The following is a 23,056-nucleotide window of genomic DNA, read 5'->3' on the forward strand; positions in this document are numbered from 1 at the left end:
AGAGGATACTGCTGCTGTGGAACAGACTCCCCATCCACATAAAACAAAGTTCATCCCTGTCCATTTTCAAGCACAACTTAGATCTATAGATGGGAAACAGAAAATTTACCCAAGGACTGCTCCTTGTACTACTTATGGACAGAGGTAGCTCCTAAATGCTTTATCCCATGCATGAGTCCCCTCAAATTATCTATGGTATGATCCCATTTATTGTTATCAGGAGTAATACTTCATTATTAACCATGGGATGGGTAAGGCCAGTCAAATGGGACAAATTGTTTTGAGCACAAAGATGGAAATTGGATAGGCTTAAAATGCCCCATAAGGTTGGCTAGGCTTAAAATGGCACACAGGGTAGCTAGCCTAGTGCTTACCTAAGACCCCCCCCACACACACACGCACACACACACACACACACACACACACACACACACACACACACACACACACACACACACACACACACACACACAGCAATTAAATGAAAAAGTACTTAACTTCCTTCATGGTGGCCTGGCTGGAAAAAAAAGCATTCCCACAATCTTGTTCAGCTACCTACATTAAACTCTTCTTTCTCTTTCAGTATCAGGCTTTCCCACTTTGACAGCCCAGAGAAGCAGTTGTTGAGCAACATTTCTGATGTCCTTAACAGTTGTAGGGATTGAGGGACTGAATATATGAAGTCTCAACTTGGGCTGTAAATAGCCCATTCAATGAAACATGCTGTGTCTTGTTTTGCTTTTTTTTTAAACTCAAAGCTTCTTGGAGCTCCACATACTGTATGCAAATATGCGGAGTTCCAGTCACCTGAGAAAGAAAGTCAAAGTCAGCTTTCAATTATTTTATTCTTCTGCTTTTGCTTCATGTTTTCTCTCTTTTTTAAACTGGATGGGCTGTAGCCCAGCAACCAGTACCATGGGACACCCCCCCTTTTCAGTTTATTTGTCATGCTTCTCTCACATACGACCTCTGACACTCTGTGCTAGGTGTCTGACCTCCTCATTCAGACTTCATTTCTACCTAGACTCTTGAAGCAGTTTCCCTGTTTACTTCCATAACAAATGTATAGTCTGTACTCAGTTTTGTCCATGTACTTTCAGTTTTCCATTCCATTCCCCTATCATTTGCTGAAGTTCCTTTTCAGAGTTTAGTTGTAATGCCACACTGGTTGCATACAACAGATTTGTTAATCTGTCCCTTCTGCCATGTTTGATAATGTAGTCTATCACAGCTCAGAGTCAAACCCTGATGGACATCTACTCTCACCAGTATCCCCTCTGTGAGACTGAACTCTGTATGAACTTCTTTCTTTTGATATATTTGTGTAATTGCTTCAGCGACTTTTAGCCACTGCAGGACTGCCCAAATCAGCTTTCATGAGACCTTGTCATAGGCTTTCTCCATGTCTAGGAATGCCAGGTGTGACAAACGGGGATACTGCCAGCACAGCTCTCTGGAATTTTGTAAATAATTATATGTCAATTATGAATATCAGCATAATTTATATAAGATGCTTGTGTTACAAATGTATTAGAACTGTATGTCATGTGTATATCAAACTGGCATGTGTGTTAGACAGGTGTTTTATAAAGTGCTTGTGCTTAAGATATGACCACAGCGTGCCCTACGGGAAGAGGACAGAAATGTACATGCAATATTGTAGCTGTTTAAATGCATGCATTTTAATAGTGGAAACTGGAATACAGGAGGTTAACATCAGAAAAATAGCTGAAATTAAATTACTTTATGGCTATGCAATAAAAGATGGTATCTTTCAGTTTTTAGTGAAGCAAGAAACATAGACTGTGCTGAGAATCTTCCTGTATTGTCTTCGGAGTGAACTAATTACTAGTTTTGACATGTCAAGCAATACAATTGTTTTATGACTTCCAACATCTACCAAAGATCTGAGGTCTATGTATTTTTACAGGCAGATGTTAAATACTGCCAGATTTCAGCAGTGGGGAATTCACCTGGGATAGAGTCACATGACAAGAAATTATGTCATTCCGCAAGCTATCCCAGCAGTAATATTTGAGATATTAATTTTAAAAGTTTCTTAGAGAGAGAGTGCATTCTGTATTATGCCTTGGACCTGACAAGATCCATTCACCACACATCTGCCTTGCTCTGCAGTAAGTAAATTACTAGGGAATTGTATAAATCTCTTAGATATAGTCAGGAATATAGCAAAGCTTAGTTTAGATATTTTTCTTTCTTTATTTGAGACTGTCCTGCAATGTTGTTTTAAACATTTCCTGTGGTTTTGAACTCTGTTAGCACTGTGACTATATACTGAGTATTTTCTTGCTCTTTTATTATTTATTACTAAATATATTTAAACCTTTCATTGTGGCTGATCTGTCTAGAGATATTTAAGGTTTGCGAGTACTTGCATACTTATGGTGACACTGTGTGGGCCACTCCTAATAGCTTTGCCCTTGGTCAAGCTACCATTTGCATTAATATTAATATTACACAGTAAGATTGGACACCTTTTGTTAAGGGCCTTAAAGTAGCTGACAAGGAGTTGGCTGGTGGCAGTGATAACTACCTTATACTCTAGACAAAAGGGGGAATAGCTAGTAAACCTGTGACAGCCTTTCACAAGTGTGTGTGTGTGTGTGTGTGTGTGTGTGTGTGTGTGTGTGTGTGTGAATCAAATCTCAAAGAGTGTGTGTCAGCTACTTGGGCAGGGACACAAAGCACTGGTTGCACAGGGTGCTGGAGGTCTTGACTTGGCCACTCAGCTGAGATCTTAACTCTATAGCAGTGCCAGTGCGGAGTCGTACTGGGGATCTGCAGAAAGAGGGAGGATACAGCCCTGTAATGACTGCGGTCTCTGTGTGCTCTTAAGGGAAATTGCACTTGATGCAGAGAGCTGCATCTGGATATACTATGTGTGTACCTGTTATTCTGCCAGTGTACATCCCCAACTGGTGCCAGTCATGAGGATTGAGACTCCATGATTACTGGTCCAGTGGTGGGGTGTCACATCAGGTTTGTCTGTTTCCTAATCTTTAGCTTCATCGTTGCTATCGGTTTCACTGCAAACCTTGGGTTGGTTGTGCTGCATCCTGAGCAGAATCCAAACTGCTCATCTCCCATCTTACTTTCTACTACTCTGCATGTTTGTTTATTGGTTAATCTCTCCAGCACTTTCATGCCGTGTGACAAGAGGTTTCTACCCTTGATACTGTCCATAGTTTGTTTCCGGACACACTGACACTAAAATACTTATTCTGCATTCATCTGGGATATGCCCTTCTCTCCACACTGCTATGAGTACTTTCAGAGCCTTATCTCCCTTAACTCACCCAACATCCTGATTATATTTGCCCTGATTTCTTCTGAGCCTGCTGCTTGCCCTGCCTTAATTTTCCTTTGTCTTCTTCCTCTTTCATTGCAAATTTTGTATGGGGTAGTATAGCTTCTGTGGGTTTTCTTCATTCAGAAGGTGCTGGAAGTACTCCTTTATTCTTTGATGTTCTGTGGATTGGTGAGCAGGTTGTTGCTGGCATCCATTTTGAATGCTGTCTATTTTCATCTTTCTGTCTTGCCTTCCTATCAGATATTGTTTCTTCCTGTCATCCAATGAGTCACTTTTCAAGAATCTGGTAGAATGCCTCTGATGACTTTTTCTTTGCTGCTGTTACTGCTCTTTTAGCCTCTTTGTTAGTGAACCAGTATTCCTTCTTAGGCAGGCCAGCTTTTGTATCTCTCACTTTTTCCTGCACTCCTTCTTTCTTTTGATAACTTCCTGGTCTTTTGCATGCTATCACCAACATTCCTTAAAATACCTTATTTTCATACCTGGCTCAAATGCTTATTGGTTCTATAGTCTTCACACATGTTGTTTTGAGACACTGCCATTATTCTTTGACTCCACCTAGCTCCTCTTCTTCCAGTGGTACTAAAGTGCCTGAGTGTTTCTTTGAACTCATGAGCTTTTGCTCTCGTCAACTTCCAAGTCTTCAGCTTAATTTCCATTGACCTTAGAACCTTCTTTGAACACTACCTGCAGTTGAATGCGGCCACTAGTTTTCTATGCTGAGGTCTGACTGTTTCATTGGGGATGATTTTACAATCTCTAATTCTACCCTAATGTTCTTTCTTTTCTAAGAGAAGTCTATATGAGTTGTATCTAGGCCAGTATTGTATGTGATCTTGTGACTGAATTTCCGGCTGAATCATGTGTTGGCGATCATCAAGCCATTTGTCAGACAAAGTCTAGAATGTCTTCTATCCAGACAAACACATATGTAAATATTTATATTATAATACATATATTTATATACATGTATTATATAAGTATTTTATATATATATATATATATATATATATATATATATATATATATATATATATATATATATATCATATGGGTCTACTTTAATTTAAATTAAGAGGAAGGTAGTGCAAACAGATTTACTTACAGCTTGGTGACTGTTTAAGGCATAAAGCCAGCACCTTTGGCCAAACAAGCTGTAAAAGTATAACACAACTGAGATCTATTCATCACATAAACAGCCAGAATATTTACAAATAAAAAATTACTAAATATTTTACCCCCACACACACACACACACACACACACACACACACACACACATATATATATATATATATATTTGCACACACACATACACATGTGGATATGTATGTGTGTGTGTGTGTGTGTGTGTGTGTGTGTGTGTGTGTGTGTGTGTGTGTGTGTGTGTATATATATATATATATATATATATATATATATATATATATATATATATATATAAAATGGGTCTACTTTAGGACAATGAAATACCACTTACCCAAAACCCATATCACCGAGACGAAAACACAGAACACCGTCTAACCACTCCAGGTAAGTAACTACTTGGCCATCCTGTTGAACTTTGCCACTTACCCCCACATGGGTGAGTTTGGTTTTCTTCAATTTATGTGTCTGTGTTGGATGGCTGAGCAGTTACTTACCTGGAGTGGTTAGTCGGTGTTCCGGGATGTCTATGTGTTGGTGCTGTCAGTGTTTTTGTCTCGAGAATATGGGTTTTGGGTAAGTGGCATTTCCGTGTTCTAAAGTAGACTCATATATATATATATATATATATATATATATATATATATATATATATATGTATATATATATATATGTATACACACACGCGCGTGTGTATGTGTGTGTGTAAATGTGTAAATATATATATATATATATATATATATATATATATATATATATATCTTTGTGTGAGGGGTATAAAATATTTTTGTAGTTTTTTTATTTGTAAATACTACTCTGGCTGTTTATGTGATGAATAGATCCTCAATTTTGTTATACTTTTACAGCTTGTTTGGCCAAACATGCTGGCTTTGTGCCTTTAACAGTCACCAAGCTGTACGGAAATGTGTTTGCACTACCTTCCTGTTACTTTGTGTTCTCCCATGATTTTACACTTTTGATAATTTTTTTACAGTAAATTATAGCTTCAGTTAAAGTCCCTTAGATTGTGCATTTTTTAGTCGCCCGATTGTTTGTGTGATTAATAGATCCCCCATTTTTTACACCAAGTGTTCCCCCTTGTTAATTCATTAGATTGCATCTCCATATCACTAAACAGTGTTTTCTCTGTTACTTTACAATATTTTCCCAATTTTTACATTTAATCTTACTTTACAGTACAGTTTCAGTTGATTTTCTAGTCAGTTTGTAAACTTGTTGAGAGCAGTAGTGGTTATTTGGTGGCATGGAATAATTTGCTGTTATTTCTGAGGGATGGACATTGCTGGCTGGAGTTCTAACTGCTTTTTTATTATTTTTTTTCACTTTTTCCTCTTAGCTTAACAGTACATGGCAAGCTCCATTCTACAGTATATTCATAAGATGCAGGCACTTTCATTTTCAAATTCTTTCTTAGGAACTTTAGTTAACCTCACCTCCTAGTTAAAGTTGTATAAATTGCATAGTTAACCAGTGGTACATCACTGCACATCTAAACCCAGTTGCATAGCCACCCTCTACCAAACTAGTTGCTGCCCACCTCATTTTGGTGATTGAACAAACATTTTTTTTCTCTTATTTACCCACCAAACTGACCTTATAGCTAGGCTAGACTAAAATATTGATTGCATATGGTACACATAGTGCTTAAAACATTAATTTATCTATGTCAAATATTTTTTATTTGTACTGCTACTTTAATCCATGAACTGAAACAATCTTATATTCTTGTTTTCTTTATGCTTGGGTTGAAAATGGAAGATCAGCAAACTAGTCTACCCTCTACTTCCAGCCTCATAGCACATTGAAATAACTGCCTGATTCTCAAAATGATCTTTTACTTAACAGTCACTGCCTGTGAGAGATGCAAGCACCTATCCAGTTTTGAGGCCATACCCTCACAATCAAACCAACCTGTGAGCATCTCTCATCTACGCCTCAATCTACACATACTAAATTATCATATGCTGAGGCACTAAAATAATCCTTGCTTAAGCTGCAATGGACTAGTGGGAACAAGGCCCAGGATAAACTAAGCATTGCAACACCAATTAGTGAAAACACAGTTGAGAGTCCCCAGAAAACAGCACAAACAATTACACCAACAATCTTCAGATGAGACATTAAACTGTGGCCCTCATCTGCATGAGTTGTTGGTAGCTCAGATGGATGTAAAAGATCCCATGACACTGAAAAGAACAGGAGAAGTTCCCTAGTGCCCTGACCAAATGTCCACTTGTCAGTATGAATACTACATTAGTTCTCCCCTGAAAAGTGGCTGTTGGCCTAGTGTGACTAACCTGGTGAACAAAGTGTAAATAAGTAATTAGAAATATTCTAGCCATTGGTTACTCCCCAGTTAGATACACAGATTCTTCACTCACAGGGCTAGAGGGAAACAGGGTGAAAGTGAGCTGTCACTCATGAGCCAGGTTCGTGATGCTACAAGGGCCCTTGGGATCATTAAATCGGATGCATATACTTACAGCAATGTGGTGGTCCATGCTGGGTTAAAAGACCTACTGCACAGTACCATAAACAATATGGGTAGAGACTTGACAAGAGTTCTTCATGCATGTCACAAATACAGGCAAGATCCTAGCATTGAGTGGAATCCTTCATCACTAAAAATGAATCCATGATCTAAAGAAAAGGTTTTTTACTATAATAATTGACTAAACACTTGGAGTCATAATTCAAGGGGGGATACACTATATGTCATCATGGGATGAAATGCTTGACAACCATTCTTGCTTTGCCATAGATGTGTTGCATGTTTCATACTAGCAAAAGCTTTTGCAGCCCCTATTGTGCATTTTTCTATGCAAGGCCCAGCTGTTGAACCTCCCAGTCTAATTTCCAAAGCATATCAGCCATTAGACCATACCAAGGTAATGCCTGAAGTCTAAATAACAAACTACGAGACTTTGAGGTTCTCCTGAATTTGAAGTACATCCATGTGGGTATTGTGACAGAAATCTGCTTTAAGTGCCCAGAAAGCACACTCTATATATCTGTTTTTTACGCTAACTATTCATGTAGCCCTAGTGGGAACTGTGGTGGCATATCCATATTTGCTACCTTGAGACAGGTAGATAAAGGCCACAAGCAGAGCTTCCAGAGTTTCAAATCATAGTAAATAAGATCGGCTATCAGTTCTTAGCAGGCTACAGAACCCCATCCAACTTTACAGAAAATCACACAACATTCCTAATATGAATTCCCTGTAAGTAGGAATGCTGTTATCCTGGGTGATTTTAACTATGCAGTGATTAACTGGGTGACCTCTACTACCATTATAGGATATACACAAACACTCTTAAATTTTTATAAAACAAAATCTCCCTGGACCAGACTGGTAAAGAACCTACTAGAAAAGTAAATATACTTGACCTGATTTTAACAAGCTTAGCAATTGTATACACCATCTCCAAGGTAACCCCATTCACTGGTTATATCAGACCACAAACTCATAACCTTCTCCATCTGAATCTCCAAACTGGTAGTAACAAATATCACAGAATAAAAGGGCCTCAAAAGGACAAATCTCCTACAATTCTATGATGAAGTGTCTAAAACTGAAATATAATGGTATTGCCCATAATGCTGATATTGCAAAGAGTTATACAGAAAAGATCTACTTACACCTGGACAACTGTATGAAATTGACAATCCCATCTAGATCCAAGTAATTGGGGAGGCTTGAAGGTAAACCAGTGTGGTGGTCCTTAAGCATTGATAAATTGTGTAATAAAAGGAAGAAACTCCAGAACCTATGCAGCAGAAAAAAATCAGACCCAAATTAAAGAGAACATCAAACAACTGGATAAAAAGTACATAAGAGCAATGAAGGCATTTCATGAACTCAGACTAGCTACAGAAGCTAAAGACAACTACAAATCCTTCTTTAGTTATGTCAGAGAAAATAAAAAATAACAACCATCATCGTTCTAAGCTTATTTATAATGATTCTAACTAGTCTTGTCTAATGAATATTGTCAACAAAAAAGTAAATAAATTTAGTGCCAACTTCACCTCAGAGGCATCTGTCCCAAATGTAATTATCCCTGATGGAATCAAGTCAGCAACCATCATAAAAGAGCACGTAATGAAGGTACTCAAAACAAATAATTATTCATCAATGGGGCCACAATATACCCAGTCATCTAATTAATAGTACTGTGCAGTCATTAGTGGACCTACTCCTCTTCTTCTTCAACCTAAGCCTCACAACTAACTTTGTCCCTCTTGAATGGCACACACCCTTTGTGATGCCACCCCATTAACCTAATGAGTCTTATATGCAAAGCCATGGAATATATCATAACTGACCTAAGTGACTATGATATCAAAAATCTTATGAGGCTTGATCCCCAGCAGTTTGGCTTTGTTAAGGGTTGATCCTGTTTAATGAATTTTGAGAACTTTTTGAGAAGGTTAAACAAGCTGTAGCATGTGAACAAGCTGCCCACACATCATGCCCTGACTTCTCTAGGATATTCAATACCATACCACATGCTAATATAATAATCAAGTGGAAGGAACAGAAACTCCAAGCTGACCCATATGTTGTTAAGTGGACAGTCAGTTGGCTTATAAGACAGGATTCATATAGTAAGAGTTTTGTGTGTGTGTGTGTGTGTGTGTGTGTGTGTGTGTGTGTGTGTGTGTGTGTGTGTGTGTGTGTGTGTGTGTGTGTGTGTGTGTGTGTGTGTGTGTTTCTTTTGGAGAGTACATCCCCTGGGAGAATGAAGGTGACCAGTAGAGTTCTGGAGTGATCTGCACTGGAACCTCTGCTGTTCAGCATCTGCTTCTCAGATCTACTCTTATCAAACAAGAATCTTTGGCAAACTAAGTTCGAGGATGATTGTAATCTGGGAGTCGTCATCAGGCCCTCCTCTGGCACACATGCACTCCAGCAGGAGTTTATACCTATCAATAGCGGGTGTACAAAATGGGCTCAAGCTCAATGCTAAAAAGTGCAACATTGTAGAATCTGCTAAGTGTCCTCTCCTCACTCCAACATATAGCATAGATACCACATCACTTCAAAGTGAAAAGATTTTGAGAGACCTAATCATTTAGTTTTGACCATCATGATGCAGTTGTGGTTAAGAAATCTTTTTCACTTTGCACAGTTTGCAGCAAAAGGTATTTCTTGCAGATCAAAAGTAGTCACCTGCATGTATTCCACATTGATTAGACCCATCAATGAATACAATGCCATCTTGTGGGATATGCTCTGTGTCAACCAATTGGAAAGAGATTAACTACTAATGAAACTGCAGGGTTTATCCCTATACTCACTTTCATATACATTCTTTAAGGGAGACCTATATCTTACTCATAGAGGATCCAGTAATCCAAGAACTCTTTTACCTCAATAAATGAAACAGTCCAGCTAATTAACCTTTAGCTGCTCTTTTCTCTCCACAAGATTCCTACAGGCTATGTTGTTGTGTCTTTCGGCTTTTCCCGGCTAGGGGTCGCCACAGCGGAACTTCGGTCTGCTAATGATTGGCAGTAGATTTTTACGTGCCGAGTTGCCAGCCCTGACGCACAACCTTCAACGAGGGTATGCCCATTCACGTATGTCTCCACACAGAAGATGCTCTAGGACAACGTCTTACAGTGAGGTGACAACTCCACCTACAGGCTATAAGTCAGAAAAAATAAAATTGTTCTGTTCATCAATCTGTCTTCCACCATGGAACATTATTACTACACAGGTAAAAGAAATTAATAATCTGCTATTTACTGCCATGGCCATGTTTTGGTTACGCTGCCTGACATTTGAAGATCATGTGAAAATTGTTAAGTCTAATGTATGTGTAAGACTTGCTCTTCAGACATTATACACTTGCAGTATCTTTAGCTGGCCATTACAGCTGTACAAAATGAATAAAAATGAGCTATAACCCCCACTGCATTAAAGGTGATATTTCCAGGGTAATCGGAGCCTTGGAGGTGGATGTTGCTAGCATGTGAACTGTGCTGATATCAATGAGTGAATTGTCTGGGAAAAGGTGATAGTTTACAGTGAGACAGCACTAAAAATCACTACAATTTCATACTTCATAAAGCAGGTAAATTCAACTAGTCTTTTCTATTACCTCTGTAAGAAAATTAATCTGAATAATTTTTACCCAAGGGATGAGAGCTACATTCACACATTTACATGTATGATTTGCAAAACATGCTCACACTGCCTTTACTGTGCTCCTTACATATGGCATGGTTCTTAAATGTTGTGTAGCTGCAAGCTGGCCAACTGTAAGATTAGAAAAAAATCACTAATTTACTGGGGAAATAATACTTGCTGGTAATTTCTATTTTGCTTCACTCTGCTGTGTCTGCATGCATGAACTCTACTTGCTCTGGGTCAGTAACAGAAGATGTTGATATTCCACACTTTTGCATTATCAAGATGTTCCACTCAGAAGTATACAAGCATCCATGCGCAGTTCAACTGTTGACATGGAGTTAATTATTTTTTTCACTCTTTTTTCCTTTGTTTCTAATGGCAAAACATCATGATTGGTAATCTGAACAAAGAAGGTATTCACAGCAACGCTGTTTGCCATAAGGTTGATTTTCTGATTGCACTTGATCTTTAAACTACTATTTCAGAGATTCTGCCCCTGTTCATATTAAGCTCATCTTTAAATACATCTGCTATTATAGGTCATGGATTCTAGATAGATGACCGGGAACAAAACTGTTGGGGCATTTCTTTATTTTTAAGACTACTACAGAAAACACAATTTTCTAAAATGGAGTCTGCTTTCTGGAATAATATACCTCTGACAATTAAAGAAAGTGATAACAATGTCATATTTAAGAAAAAAAGCTAAACGTGACTAACATAAGACAATAAAATGTAAATGTTTCAAAGATGCTGATTAGCATGTTTGCCATTATAAAGAGATGCTCATATAATTCAAACTACTTCCTCTGTTGATTCTAACTGATAATCGTTGTAAATAGCATTGTGTTATTTGCTAGCATGTCTATTTACTTATGTCCAAGCATATTAAATAAAATTACACTCAAAGCTCATACTTTTCCTGGCTTGAATGAATGTATCAGTATAAATATATTTTTTTAATCTTAACATTTTTGATTTAATTGATTAATAGTTCATATTTAATTAATATTATTCCTTAAGTTCACTGATTTTTGCTTTTATGTTATTTATATATTCTGATTGGTTGATTTTAACACGTGAGCATGATGTTTTATATTTAAAATAAATTGATGCATTAAGTGAGGTGGTCTGATGAAATTCTGTGTTTCGATAAAGAACAAAAACCCAACATATTTATTATTAATGTTCTGTAGTCCCTGGTTAGTATCTGACAAGGCACTTTTTGTGAACTAACAGAAGAAATAATCTAGTTGCAATTCATGGAGAAATTCAAGCATAGCTGCAACTCAAATATGCAAATGTTTCTGTCCTTGTACCCTATAAATTTGTTTCACTACAGCAAGCTTATTTTATGTCAGCTTACCTGACTTAATTGATTTTAACTGTATTTCCTAAAGATGTAACTTGAAATAGCAGTTTGTATTTCTTATTATTTTACTCACCTTTCATAAATAAGTAACCTACAGACTTTACTTTCTGTTCTGAATACATAAGAAAGTACAGTCTGATTTATTCACAGTGCTGTGGAAATGTAAAAGTCTAATATTACATTCTTCTTCAGTATCTAGCTTAAATTTAAAACCATGAGCTTTTTTGACTAACAGTTACTCTTAGAATTCTACATAGTGTACACAAATGTTTCTTCCTTTGTCACATTCTCATTTTTATTAATAAATGTTTATTTATTTATTTATTTATTTTATTTATTTATTTTACATTTGTTGACCGGGCTAGTCTAGCTGGATACATGTCCATTTTCAGTAGAGGCCCGGGGAGAAATGCTCCACAGATAAGACAATACAGGATACATTTACAAGTGGTATACATAACACAGTGAAAGCCATAGATATCACAAATTTATAAAATAACACTCAGAATATTATACAGATAATACTAGGTCGGCGACCAATTGAAGTCACAGGGGAGGGGAGGGTTGCGATCTCTGGTACAGGGTAAATACTGCAGCGGCTAGTCTGGTTTAGGACATAGGCATAACCAGTGAGACTTAAGAAATATTTTGAGGTGATTTTTGAATTGATTAATCGAGGTCATTAGTCTGAAGCTATTGGGTAGAGAGTTCCATAGCTTTCCAATGGAATTGGCATAGAGAGCATCACCTCCAGAGTTATTAGATTTAATGGTTAGAACCTGAACACTATTAGCTGACCTGAGTGATTTTAGGTTAGAGTAGGAGGTCAGGATATTGCTCAGAGAGGGGGTTCGGTCCGGGTGGTTGATTATTTTGAAAGCCTCGGTAAGTTGGTTGAGTTTGAGAAGGTTGGGGAGTTCGAGCCATCCGAGGGTTTTTAGGTTGAGGCAGTGGTGAGTACGATACGGTGTTCCTGTTATAAATCTGGCTATATGATTATAGGCAACAGATAGTTTATTGAGTTCCCGCTTGTTGAGGAATGACAGTATTGGTGAGGCATAAAGGAGGGTGGAAAGGAGGTGAGTGCGAGCAATGGTTAGTTTAGTATGAGGGGTTAGGAAATTTTTTATTCTGTACATAGATCCAAGTTTCTTGTTCACGGATTTAATGGTTTGGTTAATGTGTATATCAAATTTAAGCTTGTTATCTATAGTCACACCTAATAGTTTGGTGTGAGAGACCGGGGATATGATGGTACCATTTATAGATTCCACATGGAACGTGTTGTCCGCATTCAGAGGTTCTTTACCTAAGGGAGTAGTTGCAGAGGGGTAAAAAAGCAATAGTTTGGTTTTAGTAGGATTAAGGATAAGTTGCCTTATAGAGAACCATTTTTCCACTAACGTAAAGCAGTTTTGGGTGATTGTTTGAAGTTTTGGGAGGGAGACGTCAGAACAGATCAGGGTAGAGTCGTCTGCATATTGGATGCATGTAGAATTGGGGATGATCGAGTGAAGTTCATTTATGAAAACTGAGAAAAGAAGAGGACCCAGTATAGAGCCCTGAGGAACACCTATGGTGTTGGGAAGTAGGACGGATAGCTTGTTTTGCCATTGGACGGCTTGTTGCCTACAAGAAAGATAGGCTTTAAACCAGTTAATGGTTGGGATGTCAAGGTATAGGGTTTCCAGGGTGTGAATGCATCTTGTATAACTCTTATTTAATTTCTTATAAACTTTTGCAAAACTGCTTTTGCCTCATTGTATCCTGCAAATTTGTTAAAATGTTATGCATTTTTTTTCTGATGCTTGTTTAGGGCTGTACTTGTAAATTTACTGCTACTTATAGGTGCCATCTTGACTGTCTTATATTTCCATAAAAATGATGTAATTCCACAATCTGCTTCATTCTCATATTATTTTCACGTATAGGATTAATCGTATTCACTGACATTTCTGTAATAAACTCACATACTTGTAGTTTTACTTACTGTACACATATCCAATATTTTGATTAACATTTTTTCCTTTTCTCTCCACAGTCTGCATCTTCATTGGTCATGTTTAATGTGATAGGCAAGTCTATCTCTGATTAATGAACCACACAACTTACCAAATTCACAAGCTTTTGCTGTGTTATTTAGCCCACTCGCGTATGCACCAGTACTTTCTTATATCTATTCATTTTTTGTAAATAAATAAATAAACGTGCAATAAATTGCAGGTTTTTCTTTAGCCACAATATACTTTAATTTTCTCTCTTATAAATGTTAAACTTTCTTTCTCTTTCTCTTTGATAGTGAATGCATGTAGCTTTCTTGCCCATGATATGTTGGGATGTTATACATCACATTTATTGCTGGTATTTCTGCAAGTCTTCTAGCTGTGTGATACAACTTGAACTTCTGAATCTCAGTTTTCTAATTTTCTGACAAGGAACCATGCAGTTTGAATGAATTCAGTTGTTGTAATGGATTTACCATTTAAATGAATGTAGTGCATTGAACTCTTTTATTACATTCCAAAAATGGGAAGAAAAAACTTTTTGAAATAACAATAGTTCTCAGAAAGCTTTTTAAAATATCCCTAAGCACTGTTAAGATCATGCCATATGCTGACGATTGACAGTGTATACTGCTGACTGGCAAAGAAAAGTAGCAGAAGGTAAAATAGCTTTGAAAGTTTTGAAAGCTGAGTGTCTTGGCATTCATGTGAGGTTGAATGACTTAAGAGTAGATGGAAATTGTATTATGATTTTATTTGCACATTTTTTATTTTCTCTGAGCTTACGTGACTTTAGAGGTAGCATATGTATGAAAAGTAGGTATGAGGGTACAGGTGGAGGGGTGCTATGTCACGTCTGCAAAAAATGTTTTGTTTTTTTTTGCAGTGTTTTACACTGGTGTTTACTGCAATGTTTAAGATTGCAGTGTTATTATAGTTCATTATTGTATTTGCAATGTTTTGTGTCTTAATTAAGAAAAACAAAATATATCCTGTCACAACCCTTTTTTTCCCATTTTTTTGCACATAGGGTTGTGGTGTCACATTAACAGTGACAGTCATCTAGAGCCAATGTTCACACCGATGGGTGGTTAACCCTATCATGGTTGTTCTATCATACCACACACTCACATGCAAACTCACACATGTGGCCAATTTAGGCTGTCCAGTTCACCTACTGCATGTATTTGAAATATGGGAAAAAAACTGGAGCACTCAGAGGAAACCTACATGAACAATGGGAGGACATGCAGACTCTGCAAAGAAGACAACTGAGCCAAGAATCGAACCAGGGAACCTCTTGCTGTGAGGTCACAACGGTATGCACTGCAACAAGAAAAACAAAATATTCCATACTAAATCCCTACTATTGCTCATAACTGTTATGCTATAATCATATTTCACAGTGGAAGAGTTCCTCTTCAATATTCTTTGGTACATTCGGCAACCCATTAAACATTTCTGGCACCATTTTTTATTTTGACGCAATGCAAAATATTTCTAAGAAGCAAGAAACAATAACAGGGTGAAGAAGCATGGAACAAGATAGACACTGACATTTCAAGTTGTTTCATGTATGTCTCAGAATGAGGCATACTAAAGGTAATGCTTTTCCTTAAGGCTAACACCACTTTTTAAAACTGTACTCTAATTTTACAATGCTGGCTTCATGCATTGTTCAGAGTTACTATACCCCTGGGCCTAGAGTGCACTGGCAGCTCTGAAGCCTTTTCAGCTCCTTTGTAATCAAAGGGAGTACTTCTAATAAAATGATCCTCTCAAATTGCCTTCTGTAGAATTCATGTCATTTTCCCCATGGAGAAGTATTAGCCTTTTGTAAGCACACTCACTTCAAAGCTGATGAAAATTAAATTTTGGCAAAGATACTTCCTTTCAGAACTTATGCAAACAAGCCAAGTTCATTTGTTTTCAGAATCTGTGATTTTTTTCTCTGCAGCCATACTTATTCCTTTTCCCCCCACTGTATTTTTTCTCTGTTGTGATGCTGGATTTCATTGCCTTTCTCACTTTCACTTAATCGGATTTCCTTTCTTTCCTCATTCTTTACCCCAGAGCCCTTTCACTGAACTCTTTTTGTACTTCCCTACCATACTATTTACTACCCTGCTTTAGCCCCAGGTGTCTTCTTATGTGGCATGTTCCAGAAGGATGTGACAATGCTAAGATCTTATCATGATCTGGTTAATGATTTATAGCTGGACAAGATGTTTTGTCATGTATATAAACATTCTGTTATTAAATACATCTGCTTTTGCAATACAGTTCATGATGCTAGTTAGCTGTATGTATTACTAATTGGTTTGTAACATATATATGCCACCTACAGATCTCTTCCACAAATCCACTCAGAAATGAATGTCTTTGTCCAAAAGACCTTGCTAGTCAGCAAAATAAATATGTAAATAAAAAATACACATAATTTGCTCCAGAGATAGCAAACCATACTGGCTGTCTCACCTTCCAGGGTGCTGTCCTTAACTTATTCTTATTCTTATTCAATTTCTGAAATACATGCTACATTTTTCTCCTTTCTTACCTTAGATGTGGACTACTGAAATAAAGTAGACTTCACTTCCCTAATTTATGCCCATCTCATAAGCCTGCGTTTTAGTGTCAGCTTCCTTCTTTCCTCCATGTGGTAGTTCTTATGTTGCAGTCATCCACCAAAGATATTGTTCTCCCACCTCCACCCTCAGGACCACAACCTTCTCTTCTTTCTCTTTCATCATAGTCAGTTTATTCCATAGTGCATTTCATCCTATCCTAGGTATACATTACAAACAAAGTTGACTAGTATATGGCAATACAGGTAATGAAATCACTGCATAAGAAGCAAATACAGAACAAGATTATTTGCTAGTGTACATTAACATCTTTCTTCCTACTGTCATGCCAATCAGAACATATCCTCATTAATTTAAATAAACAGAAAACATGCTACTTCTAAATTCTATGATAATATTATATGCTGTATTTTATAGTCCATTTATAACTTTATATAATGCAGTATATCCATCTTGCAATTTTAATTTTAGGCTCTCATCAAAGGCTTTCTAAGAAGCAGCTTTACACCTTGCTGAGCCTATGGATGGAGGTTTTCCCAAATACAGAAACATCTGACGATCCTAAAAAATCTGATGAAATAAAGGTAACAGCTTCAGTATTCATTCTGTTCTTATAGAGCATCAGTGTTCACATAAAAGAAAACAAATATATATTTTTTTACTGTTAACAAAACACTGTTTTCCTCAGTGCTAGGTAGATTAAAAATGGTGGTGTGACTAATGCTAGCTCAGGGAACCAAAAACTGAAAAAAAAGACTTCTGAAGACGGGGTCTCATCTGCACTGTTTTATGACTCAGGAAACAAATTCTCCCAGCTGTATAGGAATCAGTTCTTTTTTTTTTTTAAGATTTAAGGAGCCACCATAATGATCATTCAGTAATTAGACCAACTTGCTTTCTTGGGCAGAACAAAACTGTGCATAACATAAGACAGCCGGGGTATGTAGCATGTACTGTTATTTGGGGCTTGTCCTTCCTCTCTATGCAGCTGTTTGTACTATCCAGTATAATTTCCTAGAACAGGTTTGCACAGTAGCGATGGCATTAGCATAAGAAAAAATATGATCAAATGCATCGCAAGTCAAACTAACCAACAATCAGGCGTCCAGAAAATAAAAGCAAATAACAAAAACCAAAAACTGGACCCAGGCAGTGTGCAAAGTAGACTCCACTCAATATTAGCATAATAAAACCTTTAATCCACACTTTTGTTACAAAACTTCATCAGAATACAATGAACATACAAAACCACACAATTTAAAACTACTAGAGTATTAAACCCCACCTATAGAAACACCACTTACAATTAATCAAATTCCAATTGTTTTTTAAAAAAGAGAGAACATTCCTTAAACCTTGTATTATTTATTGATATAGACTCTATGGTCTTTTAAAAAGCACTTAATATTAACAGCATCATTCATACCAGGTTCTTTATCAGAATTTAATCTGATTTGCCATAAGGCTTCCCTTTGTTCAAGATCAGTTTTAAAATCACCACCCCTCAGATCCCTGTCCAAGAGTAGAAAATAAAACTTTTTTGTATTCTGGGCACTTTGTCATATGTTTGTAAAAAACATTGTTTTTGTCTTGTTTTTTTAATGCTGTAGTAATCTTCTCTTATCCTAACACACAAAGACCTAGTGGTCATACCTACATAAAATGCTCTGCACCGTGCACAAATACCTATATAAACTACTCCTTTACTCTTACAATTAAAATGTCCAGGAACTTTGAGGGTGTGAGGTAGATGTTCTATATTTACAAAGGGATCTTCTGAGATGTATTTACAAATGTTGCAACTGCTACATTTATGCATACCACAGTTCTTGTGAGTGAGGTTAGAACCATGAGCCAACTTGTTCCTCTCTCTTTCGAAAATAGTTTTCAAATTACTCTGATTTTTATAAAAAAAATCAGGGATAGGACCCTATTACCTGGTGTAAGTCCTTATTCCCTTCCAAAATCTTCCAGTTGTCTGAGATTATATTTCTTATAACCCCACCATCTGTAGTCATGTCTAAACAACAGAATATTTTTATATCTTCTCTGCTCTTGTCATCATTTTTGTTGGATGTTAAAAAAAAGAAGTTATGTCCCTACCATAACGTTCCGTGTTAGTTGTCCTTCATCTCATCTTCCTTCTTGCTGGATGGGTTCAGAGCCAATCCTCAGCTCTGACTCTGCCACTTTCTATAGCTTGAGAGCTCTTTACAGGTTCAAGGCTACCTTCCATCAAGGTATCCAGCGTCAGGTACCCATATCTCATTTGAGATAGCTCATGCTAGACATAATCATAGAAGATAATCCATTATTATTAAACCTGGATATACAGTAAATTGTCATGGTTTGCTTGTAAGCAACTAAGAACAAAACAAGTTAGCCAGTGAAACCATTGAAAAACTCCTCTCAATCTTCGAGGAAGGGGGAAGGAGGGAGGGACACAAGAAGGAAGGCGAGATGAAGGACAATTAACATGGAACGTTATGGTAGGTACATAACTTCTTTATGTTAAGTTGTCCAATCTCACCTTCATTCTTGCTGGATGGGACAGCATCCCCAGCACCTCAATCCTGTGTGGCTCATTGGAACAGACTCTTCAGAACCGTGGAACCAAAGGAAGCCCTGCCACGGGAGACCACATCTACTTTGTAATAAGAAATAAATGTATGAGGATCTGCCCAAGTAGCTGCTGCACAAGTTGAATCTATGGGCAATCTAAATTGAAAAGCTACCAAAGTAGCTTATGACCTGGTTGAATGACCTTTGGGTCTTGCTAGATCTTTTTGTCGCAAATGGTAAGTATAGGCAATGGTGTCTGATAATCATTTTGATAAGGTTACTTTAGAAACTGGAAGCCCTTTTTTTTGTTGTTAGCAAATGAAAGGAAAAACTGATCTGATTTTCTCAGCTCTTTAGTTCTATGGAGATAGAAACATAGTTGTCTCTGCACATCCAGTTGGTGTAATCTGTATTCTGCCTTGTTGGAATGATTAGAGAAAAAGACAGGAAGTTCAATGGATTGATTCAAATTGTGTTCTGAACAAACTTTAGATATAAAAGATGGGTTGGTTTTCAGAGAAACTCTGTCTTTGTGAAAAAAACAGGTACGGAGGGAGAACACATAGGGCACAGAGTTCTGAAACACATCTGGCAGAAGTAATAGTAACTAGGAAGAGAGTTTTCCAAGAGAGAAATTTCAAAGAACATGATGCTGCTGGTTCAAAGGGTGGCAGTATCAAGGAGGCCAGAACCAAATTGAGATCCCAAGGTGGAAGAGGCTCTCTCACTGGGGGTCTAAGTAGAGATGTACCTCTCATGAGGGCCTTACAGAGTTTGTGAGACATTATGCTTGAGTAAAAACTCCAATGTGAAAATTTGAAATGGCAGCTAGTTGTACTCTGATGGTAGCAGCAGCTGCACCAGATTGAAACAGTTCTGCTAAGAAATCCAAAATTTTATGTACTGGAGCTGTAAAAGGATCTAAATTATTGGATTCTGCCCAGTAAGAGAATCTTTTCCATTTGCTAGCATAAACTTTCCTTGTAGTTGTCTTATGGGAGGAAACAATAATATCAATCACTTCTGGGGAAATATTGGGGAGCCTGGCTAAGATTGGAAGTTGAGTAACCAAGCTGAGAGCTTGAGAGATTGGAGGGATTGGTATAACCCACCTGATTGATGAATCAAGAGGTCCGGCACTGGGTCCAGAACTCAAAGCTGGGCTAGACGATGGGGGTGAAGAAATGGAAACCAAATCTGTCTAGGCCAATAGGGGGCAATGAAGATCATCTTTCAACCCAATTATTTTGCTTTCTGAAGGACTTTTGGAATTAAGGGGAAGGGGGGAAATGCATAAAGGAGTCCCTGAGGCCAGTCATGGACTAAAGCATCCCTGGGTATCTGACCTGGAGGAGGAACAAGGGAGAAGTAGCTGCTGTATTTGTTGTTGAGGGGAGAGGCAAATAGATCACAGCAAGGTTGGCTCCATTTGTGGAAAATAAGATCCACAATTTCCTGTTTCTGAGACCACTCGTGCGGCATGAGGATATCCCTGTTGAGCCTGTCTGCTATTACGTTGGATTTCCCAGGGATATGCATTGCTGTCAGAAAACGTTGGGAGGAAATCACCCAGTGCCACAGTCTGAGGGCCTTCCCACTAGTGGGAAGACCATCCACCAGGAAAGGTGTCTTTTGCAAGATTCCAACATTAGCATCATGTGAGACATGGGTAATTCCTGGAAGGGCCATTGTGTGAAAAGACACCACTAAAGGATTCTCATGTGAAAGCGTGCTAAGGGAACTAGAAGAATGGCTGCTGCCATGGACCCTAGAGCTTGAAGGACATATTTGACTTGAATTCTTTTGCTCCTCAGGAGAAGTGACATCTGTTGTTGAATAATGGAAACTCTTTCCTGAGGCAATTTTACAATAATTTTTCTTGTCTAACTCTGCTACTATGTATGTAATAGATTGACAGGGCAACAAGGCAGATTTTTCAAAGTTTATTCTGATGTCTAGTTGATCACAGGATGTGATGGTGTAATCTCGTGCCTCTATAAGTTGCCTGGTGGAAGCAGTGAGGTGCCAGTTGTCTAGATAAGGAAACACCTGGAATCCTAGATGTCTCAGATGAGCCATAATACTGCCATGCATTTGGTGAACACCCTAGGGGCTGTGGTGAGACCAAAAGGCAGAGCTCTGAATTGGTAATGACTGGCCCCTAGCAGGAAGCATAGAAATCTCCTGGACCATCTGTCCATTTTTATATGATAGTATGCATCCTGAAGATCTATGGAGCACATCCAGTTGTTCTGACCCAGAAAGGGGAGAATGGACTGCAGTGTTACCATTCAGAACTTTTCTTTTTGTACAGATTTGTTTAATCTGTTGAGATCCAGAATTGGTCTCCAGTCCTCTGTCTTTTTGGGCACCAAAAAGAATCTTGAGTAAGTTCCGGATCCTACTTGGTCTGCAGGGACTTCCTGGATGTCTCTTTTTGTAGCAGTCTTGAAACTTCTGTGACTGCCTGATCCCATAGATTGGGTGGAACATCTGGGATGGATTATTTTGAGGGGGTTGATGGAAGGAAATTTTGTAACCTCCGGATATAATGGATAGTACCCATTTGTCTTTTGTAACATTTTGCCAGATGATTGGGTACAATAAAAGCCTTCCCCCGACTGCCTCCAGAGTTGAGCAGTCAGGCATCCCTTCAGGGATGTTGAAAGGGTTTAGAAGAAAATGTATCTGTGTCACCCTGATTTTGCAGACCCCCCTCTGTTACAAGGGTGGCATCTGCCATTGTTATTGTTTCCCCCTCTGCCCCTGGGAGAAAAATCACCACGTGCGTCAGGCAAGGGTCCCTGGGATTTTCGAAACCACATCTTTCCACCCTTCTGACCCTTTGGGTATAGTCTGGTAGGAGTGGAAAAAATGGACTCCCACATCAAAGAACATCTTGCCTTCCTGCTGGCACCTGATAAGTGTGTCTTTCACCTGAGGCCCAAAGAGAGAGGAGCCATCAAAGGGGGTATTGGTGAAGGAGGCTCTGAAAGGTTCCTCAAACTGACACAGCCACAGCCAAGAATGTCTCCTAAGAGCCACTCCTATTCCTGCAGCTCTGCTCGCTCCATCAGCTGTGTATGAAATAAGCCTCATGGAGGAGTTGACTACTGAATTTAAAGTCGCCAGCTAGGTAGCTACCTTGGCTTAAGCTCCCTCAGCTGTGGGATCTTGTAGGATATCTCCAAGCTCTTTTAGGAGATCCCTCTGAAGTCTAGTAAAATGGGAAAGATAGTTCAGGGACCTAAGGGAGAAGGTTGCTGATGAAAACATTCACTTCCCATATCTGTCCATCATGCGAGACTCTTTATTTGGTGGATGGACAGATGAGGAGGTTTCAGCTAACTCCCTCTTTCTGGCTGCTGCTATCACCATGGCACCAACTGGGACACCTTTAGTCAGGAACTGTTAGTCTTGGGGAGCTGTGATAAATTTATTAGGTCTCCTCGGGACAGGTTCCATGGAATCAGGAGCTGTCCAAGCCTTTTGAGACACTACGGACATAAGTGGATCAAAAGGCGGAGACACCCAGGAGGTGAAAGGTCGGGAACCAAATGCATCCACGTATACAGACTCATCCTTGGAGGGGGCTAGGGAAGTCCAGGTATGCCTCTGCCTAAGATTCTTAAGGATATCCAAAAAGGAAACATCTTCAGAGGGAGACATTGGCGACCCCTCCGATTCATCCAGGTCTGTATCTGAGGTGACAGACTCAGGGGAGTCTTGGTGCTTCCTCTTGCACTTTTTCTTCTTGGAAGCCTGCTCAGAATGCTCTGGGGACATTTTGGAAGAAGAGGGCTCACCTAATGGGGTGTCCTGGGGCATAGGTACCCTATGCTTTGGGGCTGGAGGAGGAGCAGAGGTTGGCTCAGGCACCGAAGGGGACAGAGC

The 23,056-nt window shown here is 38.5% G+C and overlaps 1 protein-coding gene across 1 annotated transcript in view; it reads left to right on the forward strand.

Moving 5' to 3' along the window:
* The window catches only part of LOC122802675 (cytidine and dCMP deaminase domain-containing protein 1-like), a 1,973,793-nt gene that overhangs the window by 103,922 nt on the left and 1,846,815 nt on the right, over positions 1–23,056 (forward strand). Inside the window, exon 2 of the mRNA XM_044072390.1 lies at positions 17,072–17,184. Within this exon, the coding sequence (XP_043928325.1) occupies positions 17,072–17,184 (113 nt within the window). The remainder of the gene's footprint in view (positions 1–17,071; positions 17,185–23,056) is intronic.

This window comes from Protopterus annectens, chromosome 5.part0, assembly GCF_019279795.1.
Source record: "Protopterus annectens isolate FY-2018-M chromosome 5.part0, PAN1.0, whole genome shotgun sequence".
NCBI classification, from domain to species: Eukaryota; Metazoa; Chordata; order Ceratodontiformes; family Protopteridae; genus Protopterus; species Protopterus annectens.